General features: G+C 43.9%; 1 protein-coding gene across 1 annotated transcript; it reads right to left on the bottom strand.

The window, feature by feature from the left end:
- Positions 1 to 5,857: 5,857 nt before the first annotated feature.
- Positions 5,858 to 10,285, bottom strand: Asip (agouti signaling protein). Its single transcript, XM_076849056.1, has 3 exons — positions 10,126 to 10,285; positions 8,653 to 8,717; positions 5,858 to 6,034 (listed from the first exon to the last, which is right to left on the bottom strand). The coding sequence occupies exons 1-3, from the start codon at positions 10,283 to 10,285 to the stop codon at positions 5,858 to 5,860; spliced, it is 402 nt and encodes a 133-aa protein (XP_076705171.1).
- Between the last annotated feature and the right edge of the window lie 3,020 nt (positions 10,286 to 13,305).

Here is a 13,305-nt window from a genome sequence, read left to right as displayed (position 1 = left end):
TGTGTTATGTAACAGGAAACTGAGGGTCTAAGAGGAGCCTTAAGGTTGAGCTGTACTGGTTGGACTCAGACCAAAATCCAAATCCTTTCCACACCCATAGGCCCAGGTTTAGGAGAAAAAGAATCTGGTTTGAGACTCCCCATCACTAGGATCAGTCACTCCGAAACTGTCCCTAAGGCCAAGACTGGCAGCCGAGAGGGCTGTTACGCCTCACCTGGCATGATGACTTAGAAAGAAGGAGACTGCTGTTCATCTGAGCTAGAGAGTACCCTGCACAGCTGCTGAGCAGCTCCTTCCTAAGGACCCCTTCCCTGTGTAAGTCTGTTTCCACCCAGACACAGGTGGATGTTTCCAGATGTTTCTTTCCATGCAATCCCCTACCTCTGATCCCTTGGGTGTTCTGGTTTCTGTTATTCTGTTGCTTTGCTTTACTCTTTAGAGATGTCTTGCCAGATCTCAGAACATCCCCCCGCCTTTTTTTTTTTTTTTAAACTTTCCTTTCACATCTGGTCTCAGATGCACCTCTGATCTCAGGTTTGCTAATCTGTCACATGTGTGACACTGACCATGTACCCATAATGAAAGATGATGATGTGTCTCCTGCTCCCCCACCCCCTTTCTTTGTGTGTGTGTGAGTGTGGGTGCTGGTGTTTGAACCCAGGGTGCAAGGCAAACACCCTACCAACTGAGCTATATCTCCAGCCCCCTACCCCCATTCTTGATGTCAGTGGTAGAGCACTTGCCTAACACATGCAAGGTCCTGGGTTTGATTCCCAGCACTGGGGGGGAAAAAAAAAAAAAAAAAAAAAAAACTTCTTTGTGGGGAAGGAAAGTTCTGCAGTATCTGGACTGGCTCTTGTATTTTTTTTCCAGGAAAGGGAGAAGGGTAGATAAAGCCTAGGGGTTTATGGAGCAGTGAGTTGAGATTTGGAAGGAGAATACCTGGGTCTGCTGTTGATATATCATGTTATTTGAGATAGGAATAGAAATATCTACCTTGGTTAGGTGCAGTGGTGTATGCCTGTAATCCCAGCAGCTCTGGAGGCTGAGGCAGGAGAATTGCAAGTTCAAAGCCAGCCTCAGCAATTTAGTGAGGCCTGAAGCACTTAGTGAGACTGTCTCAAAGTGAAAAATAAAAAGGGCTGGAGATGTGGCTTAGTGGTTAAGCGCCACCCTGGATTCAGTCCCTGATAGAAAAAAAAAATCTACATCAGATGGTTATTTTAGTGTTCAAATGATAATATTTATGTGAAGAGGTATTTTTATTTTTTGTACTTGAGATTGAACTTTACCACTGAGCCTCATTGCCAGCTCCTTTTATATTTTGGGACAGGTTCTCACTAAATTGCTTAGTGCCTTGCTAATTTGCCAATGTGCAATCTTCCTACCTCCTGAGTCACCGCACCTGGCTCTAATTTATGTTTTTATTTTTCAGTACTAGAGATTGAACCCAGTATGTCACATATGTTAGGTAAGCACTTAACCACTGAGTCACATCTCTATCCCCATAACATACTAATTTAAAATGCTTAGTGTGAGACCAGGTGCAGTGGCACATTCCTGTAATTCCAGTGGTTTGGGAGACTGAGGCAGGAAGAATTCAAAGGCAGCGTAAGTAACTTAATGAGGCCCCAAGCAACTTAGTGAGACCCTGTCTCAAAAAAGAAGGGCTGGGGATGTGAATCCCCTAGGTTTGATCCTTAGCACCAAAAATAAGGGATTAGCTCAGTGGTAAAGCCTTTGCCCAGCATGGATGAGGACCTAGATTCCATCTCCAGCATTGGGGGGAAAAATCAGAGCAACATCTCAGGGCTACATGCTTAGCCCTGGCATCTTTAATATTTGAAAATCATTGCTTCAGAATATGTCAGAATTCTGGAACTGGAAACATCCTCAATAGATTCAAGAGTCTAGCCTCTCTTAGGGCCAATTATGGATTTTGCTCCCCACAGGAACCATATCCGTGATTTTCACTTGGAGAATTACCCTCCTATATTACACAGGGATTTTTGGAATTGTCAATTGTCAATCAAGATGGACCATCCTTTCCTAGGCACCAGGTCAGGTCAATCAGACTGCTGGGAAGAGGAATTCTAAATGGTCAAGTACAAGGACTGAAGAGGTTGAAGCTGACTTATCCCTGTGGCCTTGCTGTGAAGACATTGTCCATTGGTTTCTGCCACTTGGCTACTCTAGCACCCCTTATCCTGTGAGATCTCCAAACCTGTCCTGTAGATAACCTCTCACCTTCCCCACAACCTTACACTAACCAAAATACTTTGATTTAATCCTCACTTTATAAACAGGAATTGGTATCACTGAAAGTGACTTGTTAAAGGCCACACTGTGAAAAGTCTGGGTACAAATTTAAGGCTGGAAGAAATGATTATGAATCAATAGTCATAAAGGTAAAGCAAAGCTTTCCAGGTCAGAGTTCACCCTTTGTGTGAAAGAGGGGGCCAGTGCTTGATGCTAAAGTACTTGCCCAGCTCTAGCGTGTGTGTGTGTGTGTGTGTGTGTGTGTGTGTGTGTGTGTGTGTGTGTGTAATGGGGAGGGGGTGGTAAAGGATGAATAATGATGTTGATCCTCCTAACAATGGAACTGTAACTCATCAAACTGGGCAGAGTTTTGCAGAGGCCCAGAATCATGCTCTCAGGACCCTAAGATTTGATGAGAAATTCTGAAAATGTCCAAGAATCTCAGGATCTCAAACAAAAGGGAAACTTGGGCAGGTAAACACTAAACTAGGGATCTGAGTCAACAGAAGCAAGAGTCTGAAAGAAGAAATCATACTAACAATTGCTTTAACCTTTAGCAAGGGCCAATGGTCATGGGTCACTGGATCATAGCTCTATAGGGAAAGCATCCATGTTTGATTTCTTCCACATTATTTATAGCTCCTGGTACACAGTAGGTCCCTGTACACAGTTAGTGAATAATGAATGGATGGATTAGTTCTGTTTGAGGCTGTCTGTATCCAGCAGCTAAATGGCATTGTTACTAATGCACTCAATCTTTAGCTGTGCCTCCCCAACCTCACCCTGGGGGCCAAATGGGGCCTGGCTGGTGAACAGTGTCTGGAAAACACAGGAGCAGTTACTGCAATATGTTCCCAATATTCTTATTATTTACTCAGCAACAGCTATGGTACAAGGGACAAAAGAGTCTTGCCCTGTGGGCTTACAGCCTAAATGACAGAGAACAAAATAAGCAACTGGCAGCTTCTATGTGTGGGTGTGCATGGTTGTTGTGTTAGGCACAGAAAAACAACAACATACCTTGGATTTACAATGAGAACAGCAGGAATGATTATTTTCCATTTTATACACAAGTAAATGGAAGCTCAAAAAGACACGAAGACTTGCCCAGTGTGCAGTTGTCTTGCCTAGCCTGGAGTACCCATCTTCTCTTTTGGGATCTGTCCAGGTAGTTACCACTCCAAGACAGGGTCTGTTGGAGAGAGGTACTTGGCTCATTTTTTCCATATTAGCTATGTCACTACAGGCAAGATTTGGGTCTCCAGCTGGGAAAAAGTTTGGGACAAGAAGGGAGTTTTCAATAATGAAAGAGGAAAAATTAAGTGGACAAGAGGGTCAGAGTAGGTGGTCCCACTTATGTTGGCCCCTGAGCCTCTCTGTCTTCAGAGATGTGTGGTGATTAGTCAGCAGTGAGGTAAGGGATTCATGTTTTCTTGTCTCATGGCCTCTCTCTAGATTTTTTTAGGGCACTGGCCCTTTTCAATGTTATCTCTATTACCTTCATTGGGGAATGGCTCTGGCTGTTAAGGGGCACTGACAAGTGGCATCTTCTCAGCTCTTCTCCCTACTGGCAGGGTTCCCTCCAGCCACGCAGAACAAGTAGCTGATGTCAGCTGGAACCCTTCTTCCCAAGGATCTGGGAATTTCCATGTCACACTGCACCCTGGCTGGCACTTCCTTACAGACACTGTTCCTTCCTCTGACCCCTCATTCCTCAAAGCAGTATCTAGGTGCTTCCCCTCTCAGGGTGTTTTCAAATATACAATGCTGCTGTTGGGGTAAACATAATCAGTGCCTAGGAATGAAGGACTTTAAACAGTGCTAAAAGGAAAGAAATGGAGAAGGGAAACTGGGCACTCCCCTTGTCTCCAATCTTTAGGTGAGGATCAAAGCAGAGTGACCTTGGTTGTAATGTAAAAGAATGTACTCTTAGGGACTGGGGTTGTGGTTCAGAGGTAAAACACTTGCCTCAAATGTGTGAGGCACTGGGTTCAAATCTCAGCCCCACATAAAAATAAAAAAAAATAGATATTGTGTACACCTATAATTAAAAAATAAATATTTTTTTTAAAAAAAGAATGTACTTATAAAACATGAAGAAATCCATCTGTGCAGTGGGCAGGCAACCATATTATATATTCTCCTTTCTTGTAGCCTGCTGCAGCCCTCTATTTTATCCTGTCCTGCTTTCCACCCTCCCCAGTATGTGAGTAATAAAATGTCCAAACCCTCTCAGATGATGCTGCTGTTGGAGTAAGGAGAAAAGTTGGGTTTTTTTTTGGATTTGAAAACAGTACCCCAGAGCCTATGCAGTCCTGAGGTTGAAAGCTGCACCTCAGTTTCTCACATTCTTGCATTTGTGGAATTTCAGGGAACAGCTTGCAATGTTTTTGGCAACAGCACTTTGATAATTGAGCACAATGATTGCGGAATACACACCAAGCTCAGGCCCACTATCTCCATACTTGCTGATACAGTTAGGGTGGGGAATGAGGAGGGGGTCCTTTTTTGGGAGGTTGGGGGGTACCGGGGATGGAACCCAGGGGAGCTTAACCACTGAGCCCCATCCCCAGCCCTTTTCATGTTTTATTTTGAGACATGGCCTCGCTGAATTGCTTAGGGCCTCACTAAGTTGCTGAGGCTGGCTTTGAATTTGCGGTCCTCCTGCCTCAGCCTTCAAGGTAGCTGGGATTACAGGCGTGCACCAACGCGCCCAGCGAGATCCCTAAATCCTTGCTTTCTACCCGAGAGCCCAAACCCTCTCGGCCTCCAGAGTTAAAAATGCCTGGGGATCAACATCAATATTCATTTAGCTTTGGGTGGAAGAAAACTCTTCCCAGCTCCCAATACCTTGCGGGAGAGAGAGAGTTAGAGAGAGGAGTGGGCTCCAGTGGCACCTTTGGGAGCCTCCTAAGCCTCTAAGGTCCTCAGCCCTGAGTCTTTTGGCGTTGAAACCTCAGCAAACATTCAGTCACAGTCAGCCGACCATCTTTGTCCGCAAATTCCGCGGAACCATCAGCCCAGTGAGACTGCATGGAGTTCTAACATTTCTTATATTCTTTGGGGGGTGGTTGAGAAGAGAGGAAGAAGGCACTGAGGAGAGCTTCTTAGAACTAGAAAAGGTGAAAGACTGAAAGGGGGCTCCCTGATAGCTCTCTTCTGCCAGCCTGGTCTGCACTCCCCCGGAGTTCCCAGTGCTCAGAGGTAGGGTGGAGAAGCGAGTATCTGAGTGCAGCAGTGGGCCGAGCTAACTGGGCTTTCCCACCCGAGGAAAGTAGCGCTTGCGCATTCCGCGGGACTTCGCAGCTTGGGAGGATCGGTCAAGGGACAGCGAGCTTTCTGGTTCTTTAAAGAAACAGCAACACAACTCCGAGCAGCCGACAAATGCTATATTCAAATTTTAGCTTAAATCTGACTCGGTGAAGTCCCGCCTCCTGAAAACCCCGGCCCAATCCCAACAGCTACGCCCGCACTAGTCCCAGAAGGATACACTTTATTAGAGTGCCCCGCCCTTGAAGCCCTCCACTCCCGGAAGCCCCACCCAATCCACGCCCAGGAAGCCCCGCCCTTCCCCGCCTGCAGCCGCGAGTGGACGTACTCAGCAGTTGCGGTTGAGTACGCGACAGGAGCAGACGCTGCCGAAGAAGCGGCACACGCAGGAGGCGCACGGGTCGCAGCAGGGTGGCGACGGCGACTTGCAGCTGTCGCGGGTGGCCACGCAGGGCGTGGGCGGAGGGGGCCGGGGCCGCGCTACCTTCTTCATCGGAGCCTTTTTCTGTAGGGGAAATGCTGGGCTGCTGGAACTGGCCATGCCTGCCGTGCTTATCGTCTCGGCCTGAAAATTCGGGGCTATGACGCCTCGGGGCCAGACACCCCCGTCACCGCCACGCTTCCACCGACCGCTCTGCTCATGCTCACAGAGCACCGCAGCTGGTCCCTGCCCGTTCCCCCAATCAGGTCACCCCTTCTGTCTCTGGATCCCTGTCCAGACTTACCTGGCTTTGGCCTGGCCTTTTTCTCTCCTTAGAGGACCTTACTCAGCTCCATCGTTTTAAACTAGTTTATCCACAGTCCCTTTCCCTATCCACAGTTGTGTCTTCACAGTAGATCCGGAGTTCCCCCACTTCTCTCTCACCGCGGATACCCAGGGCCGGCCACTATCTTCTCCCCGCTGTCGTTTTGGCCCCTTACGGTCCATCCTTCAGGGAACTGAAGGAACCCCTGAAGGAACCTTGTGGAGACCTAAGATCGCATCCCACCCCGGCTTAAAGCCTTCTGATAGTTTCTTCTTGCATTTCGAATGAACTCAGGGCTTCAGTTATGCTAGATAAGTGTTCTGCCTCTGAGCTACACCCCCTGCTTTTTTATTTTTATTTTGAGGTGGAGTCTCTTCAATTTGCTTTCCTCCTGCCTCATCTTCATTAGTATCTGGGATTACAGGTGTGTGCCCAGGACTCCCCTTTGGCCTCAGACCTCTGACTACACAGCAAATGAATTTTTGCTGTGGGATATTTGAACTTGCTACTTTCTAGCCTGGGGGTCATTCTTTGCTGTCTATCCAGTACAAGTAGCCACAGCCACATGTGGCTACTCAATACTGAAATGTGTCTAATGCAACCGAGGAACTTAATTTTCTATTAAAAAAATTTTTTTTTTTTTTAAGTACTGGGGATAAAACCCAGGGTCATTCTACCACGGAATCACACCCCCAGTCTTTATTTTTTATTTTTGGCACTGGGGAATGAACCCAGAGGCACTTTACCACTGCACTACATCCCCAGTCCTTTTTTGTTTTGTTTTGTTTTGAGACAGGGCCTAGCAAAACTGCTGAGGATCTTGCTAAATTGCCAAAGCTGGCCTCTGATTTACGATGCTCTTGCCTCAGCCTTTTGAATCACTGGTATTACAGACGTGTGTCCCCACCCCTGGCTATTTAATTTTAATTAATTTAAAACGGAAGCATTGTAAAAACTTATTATTTTTCTTTCTTTTTTTTTTAGCCATTAAACACAAGTTTATTTTATCAGGACCACATTTTACTTTGTTGAAGATTTAGCTTTGAATTTGAGATGTGCTGCATCAGCTATACTATACACCAGATTTCAGACTTAGCATAAAAAATGAATATTTCAGTAACTTACAATTGATTGCATGTTGAAATGTTAATATTTTAAATACGATAGGCTGTTATTAAATTAATTGCAGCTGTTTCTTATTTTTTCTAATGTGGCTATTAGAGAATTTATACTTTTATATATGGCCCTCATTGTTCATTAGACATTGCTGCTCTAGGTTATTGAGTTTTTATTTCAGTGCTCTTTCTTTAGGCCTTTTTTGACTAGTCTTCCCTTCATTTTCTTTCATCATTGTGCTTTAATTTCTTCACAGCCTTTATCATCTGAATTTATTTTACCTCTATTTACTTGCTGTTCACTTGTTTCCCCACAAAAATGTAACCTTCGTGAAAGCAGGGATATTTTTTTGTTCACTGTATATTCCTAGTACCTAGCATGTAAATATATTAGTCCATTATATATTATCTGTCAGTCATCTGACCTGCTCATTCCTCTAGAGCCATCAAAACAGGATCAGAGAAGCAGAGACTTTCTCAAGATCATACAGTACGCCAGATTCTACCTCTCTATACCTAGTCCACTGGTTCTGCTGTGGTTTTAGTTGATCTGATAAATGGAGGCACATTAAAACAGGAATAATGTGTACATCCAGTGTTTCCCAAAGTGTGGGGACCTGTATTATGGTGCAGTGATTTGAGGTGATACATGAATATTAAATGATCCTGAATCAAGAAAGGATTCTTTTAAATATCTCAACTTGAAAGGCTCAGTTGGATGCTAAATATGTCCTTAATGTTTCTTTAACACTATCTGCTTTTTTAAACACAGAGATCAGGCTTCAGATTTAGGGCATTTAGTAGACAGTACCATCCAGTGAGACTTCACTAACAATATTTTATTTTCACTTATTTTCCTATTAATAGTGATACTGGTTTTCTATTATCTTTCTGTATTTTTAAAACTTTTGATTTGAAATAAGTAGGTAAAACTCAGATATGGTAAAGGATGTGGAAGTGATTCTGAAATAACCCCTTGGAAAAGACTGAGCAATAGTGAATTTTCAGACAAGGGGCTAAATCAGCATCAGAAGATGCTTTTCAGTAGGTAAGCAATTTTGCTCAGTGAACTTCATCTCCCTGGGCTTCTGTGGGGGGCGGGGGGCCTGAGGACTCTACGCCAGGAATCTTTTAGGTAGCTTTCAGTTCTTTGGTTAATGTAGACGTTGAAAAGATTTTATTTCATTTTTAACCACGGCTTAGGGGTCCTTCCCTTTTAAGTCTGATCCACCCTCCCCCACAATGAAAACTCTCAGGCCTACCTTGGAAGATCTTGTCCTCTTTTCTGCTTCTGTTCTGCTGATCTTTTTGGATTTCTTGTTCAGTGCTTCAAAGAGAGACAGAAGGAACAAAGCCAGATGTTTCCGGGGACCCTTTTACAGCAGTAAAATGGAAGGAGCTGAGGGCCTCAGAGGGTAGTGGGGGGAGGGTGAGGGGTTGGCCTTGGCTGGATGAATCATCATGGGACTCAGCAGCAGGTTCTTGTTAGCCTGGCTGCTAACCTGGAGCCAGGAACTGAGGGCAGTGAACTCTGAGGAAGGCAAACAGGAAATCTGAGGAGGCCCTGGGATCCGCCTATAATATCCATGAGAGGCCTGGTTTTTTGACCTTTTTAGCCCTCACCACTCAGTTACCCCAGGTGCTTCTTTAGTCTTTAACCTGGCAGGTGAAAGATATTTTATCCCCTGAAAATGGGATAATGGGATATCAATACCTGGATACAACTGTGTTACTACTTTCTATATCTCAGAGCTTGGAGCCAGGCAGATCTGATTTAAATTCTAATTTTGTCATATAACAGCCTTAGAACCTGCCATGCAACAGGTGAGGTTACCTCATTAACCTCCTTGAGACTCAGTTTTCTCATCTGCGAAAGGGTTCTATATTACCTATCTTGCAGGGATAAATGAGTGTGTTTATAAAGTGAAGTTTGCCATATCAAAGATAATCAGTCAGTGTTGGTGTTGCCTCCCTTCCCTGCCCTTATTCCCCTGATATATTTAGAATATCCTCTTTTCCTAGGGAGAGATAAAGGCAATAAAAAGATATTAGTTTTGAGCTTTAACATTTCATCTGCATTTGAATTCTGGCTCTGCTAATTAAGAACTTTCTGATCTTATGCTAGTTATTTAACTTTTCTAAGCCTCAATTTCCTCAATTGTGATATATAAATAAAAACAGCTCCCACCTCATAGTACGTCAGTTATTATTTTGGTTAGGATGGAGCCTGGGGCCTTGCACGTGCTATGCACACACTTTACCACTGAGCTGCTCCCCCAGTCCATGTCTACTATTATCAGATGAAGTCAAACCAGATCTCTAATGCCAGATCCTAATGCCCCTCATATTTTCCCCTGCGCAGTAATCTGCCATGGCAGGACTAGTTTATCCCAGACTTGGTTATATTCTCCAGCATTTCCTAAAATTTGTTACCATTGATAGGAGTCCTGGGATTCATTAACTTTCAGAAATGCTGTTAGAACAAAGTTCACCAAGCATCTTGACTTCAGAGTTTCTAACATGCTAAGCTGCATTTTAGATTGTTTGCATGCAGGGCTTTCCCAAACCCAAGGAATTAAAGGATACTTTGTTCCCCTAGGACTGTTTTACAGGATGAACAAGAAGGACCCATGACTATGGTAGTGAATTTTGGTAACAACTTGGGGACTAGGCTTGACATCCTGAAGCCCCCTTTTATTGGCCAGATACCAGAGGCTAGACGCCTGGCTACTTACCCACAATAGAGACAGAAGGGATATCCAGTACTTTCATGGAGGAGTTGCTCCTTAGGTTCCCGTCATCTCTGGGCTCCTCCTCAGGTGCCAGATGACTGTAAGCAGCGAGGATGCATAGGAAGACCAGTAGGGTGGCCAGAAGTAGGCGGGTGATATCCATCCCAAGAGGCCTGAGTGGGACAGAGAAAGTGCTTGGCAGCAGGTGGGTCAGGGGTAGTGGCAAGAGGATGTGCTTGCCTGCTTTCTTTGTGTTCCTTTGGGCTGGCGTTGTTCTGCCTGTTCCACAAGTGTCCCAGTAGAGCAGAGGACTAGTAAAGGCTTAGGACAGGGAACGGGAATTGATGTAGGAAGAAGAGAGAACAGGGGATGGGGAGAGGAAGAGAAAGACGAAGGAAGGAAGGGAGGGAGATCGAAGCAAAGAGAAAAGGAATGCATTGTGTTGGTTTCTGCTATCCAGAGGGCGGAGTACTTTTCTGTTTTATTATTATTTTTTTTAAAGTCAATAGTCCCAAGAGTCCCTAGGCCTGGGCAGAGTTGTTGAAAGTCCTGCAGTAGTGCCTCACTGTGGCCGAGGTTTTACTAAGGTGCAGAGAATAAGTCTAATAAGATAGTTCACAATGCAGGGATAAATGGCTCCTTCAGACAAGTAAGTGTATTAGATTCCCACATGCAGAGGAAATGAATGCAGGTACAGTTTGTGTCAGAAGAATGAGCCCATCTACATAAGGTAAATGGATTTATTTATTTGCTAGCTGAATTTTGAAGGAGGCAGATAAATCTCAGAGTGGATTTCTTCACTTAATGCTGGGTTTTGCTCAAACATCTTCAAAGAGCTTCAGCAGCATCTTTGCTTCCTCCAAGTATGGAACCCCCTACCCGACCCCTGCCAACACCCTTCTCTACTTCTCTATTTTCATTCTTGTCTATAAAACGATTGGAACTGCTTTTCCAGGGTTCCCTCCATCCTAGCCATAAGCTACTGTGGGAGAGAAGAGAACAAAACACTTCGTTCATGCTGGTTCTACCCACCCCTGGGCAAAGCAGCCAGGCCAGGTTCTAGCCTACTTCTCCTGGCCCTCAGTTTGGTTGGAGTCAAATTTTCTGTATGTCTGTTACCTTGTAGAAAAAAACCCAACCAGCCACCTGTACCCTCATTCCAAGTTTTTTGAAGTTGGAGGGGACAGTCCTGACTTTTTGAAGTTCATCCTTTACCCTTCTCAGCCCTAATTTCAGTTCTGATTTCTTTAGATTCTCTCATCATTGGGCACTGATTATCATAATCTATTTGTCACTAGCAAATTTTCCTCAGGGTCTAAGTCCTAAAATATCTTTCTTGAAGCCTAGTAAGTTGATGGAATGGGCATTAGCCCGAGAGGACCACTGAGTTCTTATTTTTGTTTAATTGTTAATAAGATGCATGACTTGGGCAAACTGGTTCTGTTTTATGAGTTTCAATTCTCTTGGTAAAATGAACACATTGGGCTAGATCGGTGGTTTGTATTCATTTATCAGAGGAACTCTTTTTTCAAAAAACTTCACTTAGGTCCTAAACAATTTATTGAGATCCTGTCTCAAAGAAAATATAAAAGCGGGTGCCATGGTGCAAACCTGCAATCCCAGTTCGTATCAGAAGAATGAGCCCATCTACATAAGATAACTGGATTTATTTATTTGATAGCTGAATTTTGAAGGAGGCAGATAAATCTCAGGAGGCTGAGGCAGGAGGATCACAAGTTCAAAATCACCCTTAGAAACTTAGCAAAGCCTTAAACAACTTAGCAAGACCCTGTCTCAAAATAAGTAAAAATAAAGTATAAAAATGGCTGACAATGTGATTCAGTGATTGTGAGTGTCCCTGCATTCAATTCCTGGTACCAAACAAACAAACCAAAAAACCAACCTATCAACTTAAACAAAACAAAACATTGGCATGGAGAATCTCATATGTAAAACTGAAAGAGGCAATAAAGATGTTTTCAGGCAGTCCATACCTTTGTTGTGTGTGAGAACAACACATTTCCTCAGGATCTAAGTTCTAAAATATCTTCTGAGGCCCTGTGTTTTCAAGCTCTGGGCAGTTTGATCTTTGAGGTTTTTAGCCCCTAATAACAATAATAAAATCTAAAAAACCTATATAAAAAAAGTCTCGGGACTGGAGTGTAGTTATTTGCTCCATCTTCTGCTTCTTAAAGGTTGTTTTATCCTCTAACAAAGTCCTCATCATATTGTTTATGTGTTCATCTCTTTTACTTGATAAAAAAAAAAGAGTTCATGTTCTACTCATTTTTGTGACCCCAATTGACACAGTGACCAGCCCAGGGCAGTAACTCAAAATGTTGGCTGAATAAATGTTTGTGTACTGAACTAAGCTCCTCATCTTCCCTACTTACCAACACAAAAATATTTTTTCAGCCGGGCGCAGTGGCGCACGCCTGCAATCCCAGCGGCTCTGGAGGCTGAGACAGGCAGATCGTGAGTTCAGAGCCAGGCTCAGCAACTTAGTAAGGCACTTAGCAACTCAGCAAGACTCTGTCTCTAAATAAAATATTAAAAAGGAATAGGGATGTGACTCAGTGGTTAAGTACTCCTGGGTTTAATCCTCAGTACCAAAAAAAAAAAAAAAAAGTTGTCTCCTAAGCATCAGCTATATCTTTCCCCTAAGAGGAAGTCTTAGATAAATATTTTGAATTGACAGTTACCTAACCCCTGTCTCCAGGTAAGCCCTTGATTTCTCCATGACAAGTAGGATAATCCTGTCCCATCCTTTCCAGTTCAGACATGGCATCTGACTAGAGATGGTCTACTCAGAGGAAGCCCAGGCCTTTATCTGACTGAGGAAACCCTCTTTCACTGGGTATGTAATATACAGCCAGCAGTTCTGGTTAGTGCTGGCAGTCACTTTACAAATAGAGCCAGTTTTAGGATGAAGCTCTCCGTGGAAGATGGACTGGGCAGATAGTGAAAAAGAACCTCATTAAACTATTCAACCACTGGATCAGAACTTGCCCGAAGATCATCTTCTATCTGGATTTAACAGATTAGGCAATTATTATCCTTTACTGTTTTAGGATAGTATGAGTTGAGTTTTCTTTGACTCTTAACCCAAGGCATCCTAAAGGATACCTTCCTTTGCAAATTGCAGTGGAGTTGCATCTTACCAAATGGTTTAGGACTAAAGTC

This window comes from Callospermophilus lateralis, chromosome 3 (genome assembly GCF_048772815.1).
Source record: "Callospermophilus lateralis isolate mCalLat2 chromosome 3, mCalLat2.hap1, whole genome shotgun sequence".
NCBI lineage: Eukaryota > Metazoa > Chordata > Mammalia > Rodentia > Sciuridae > Callospermophilus > Callospermophilus lateralis.
This window is presented reverse-complemented; position numbering and strand designations above follow the sequence as displayed.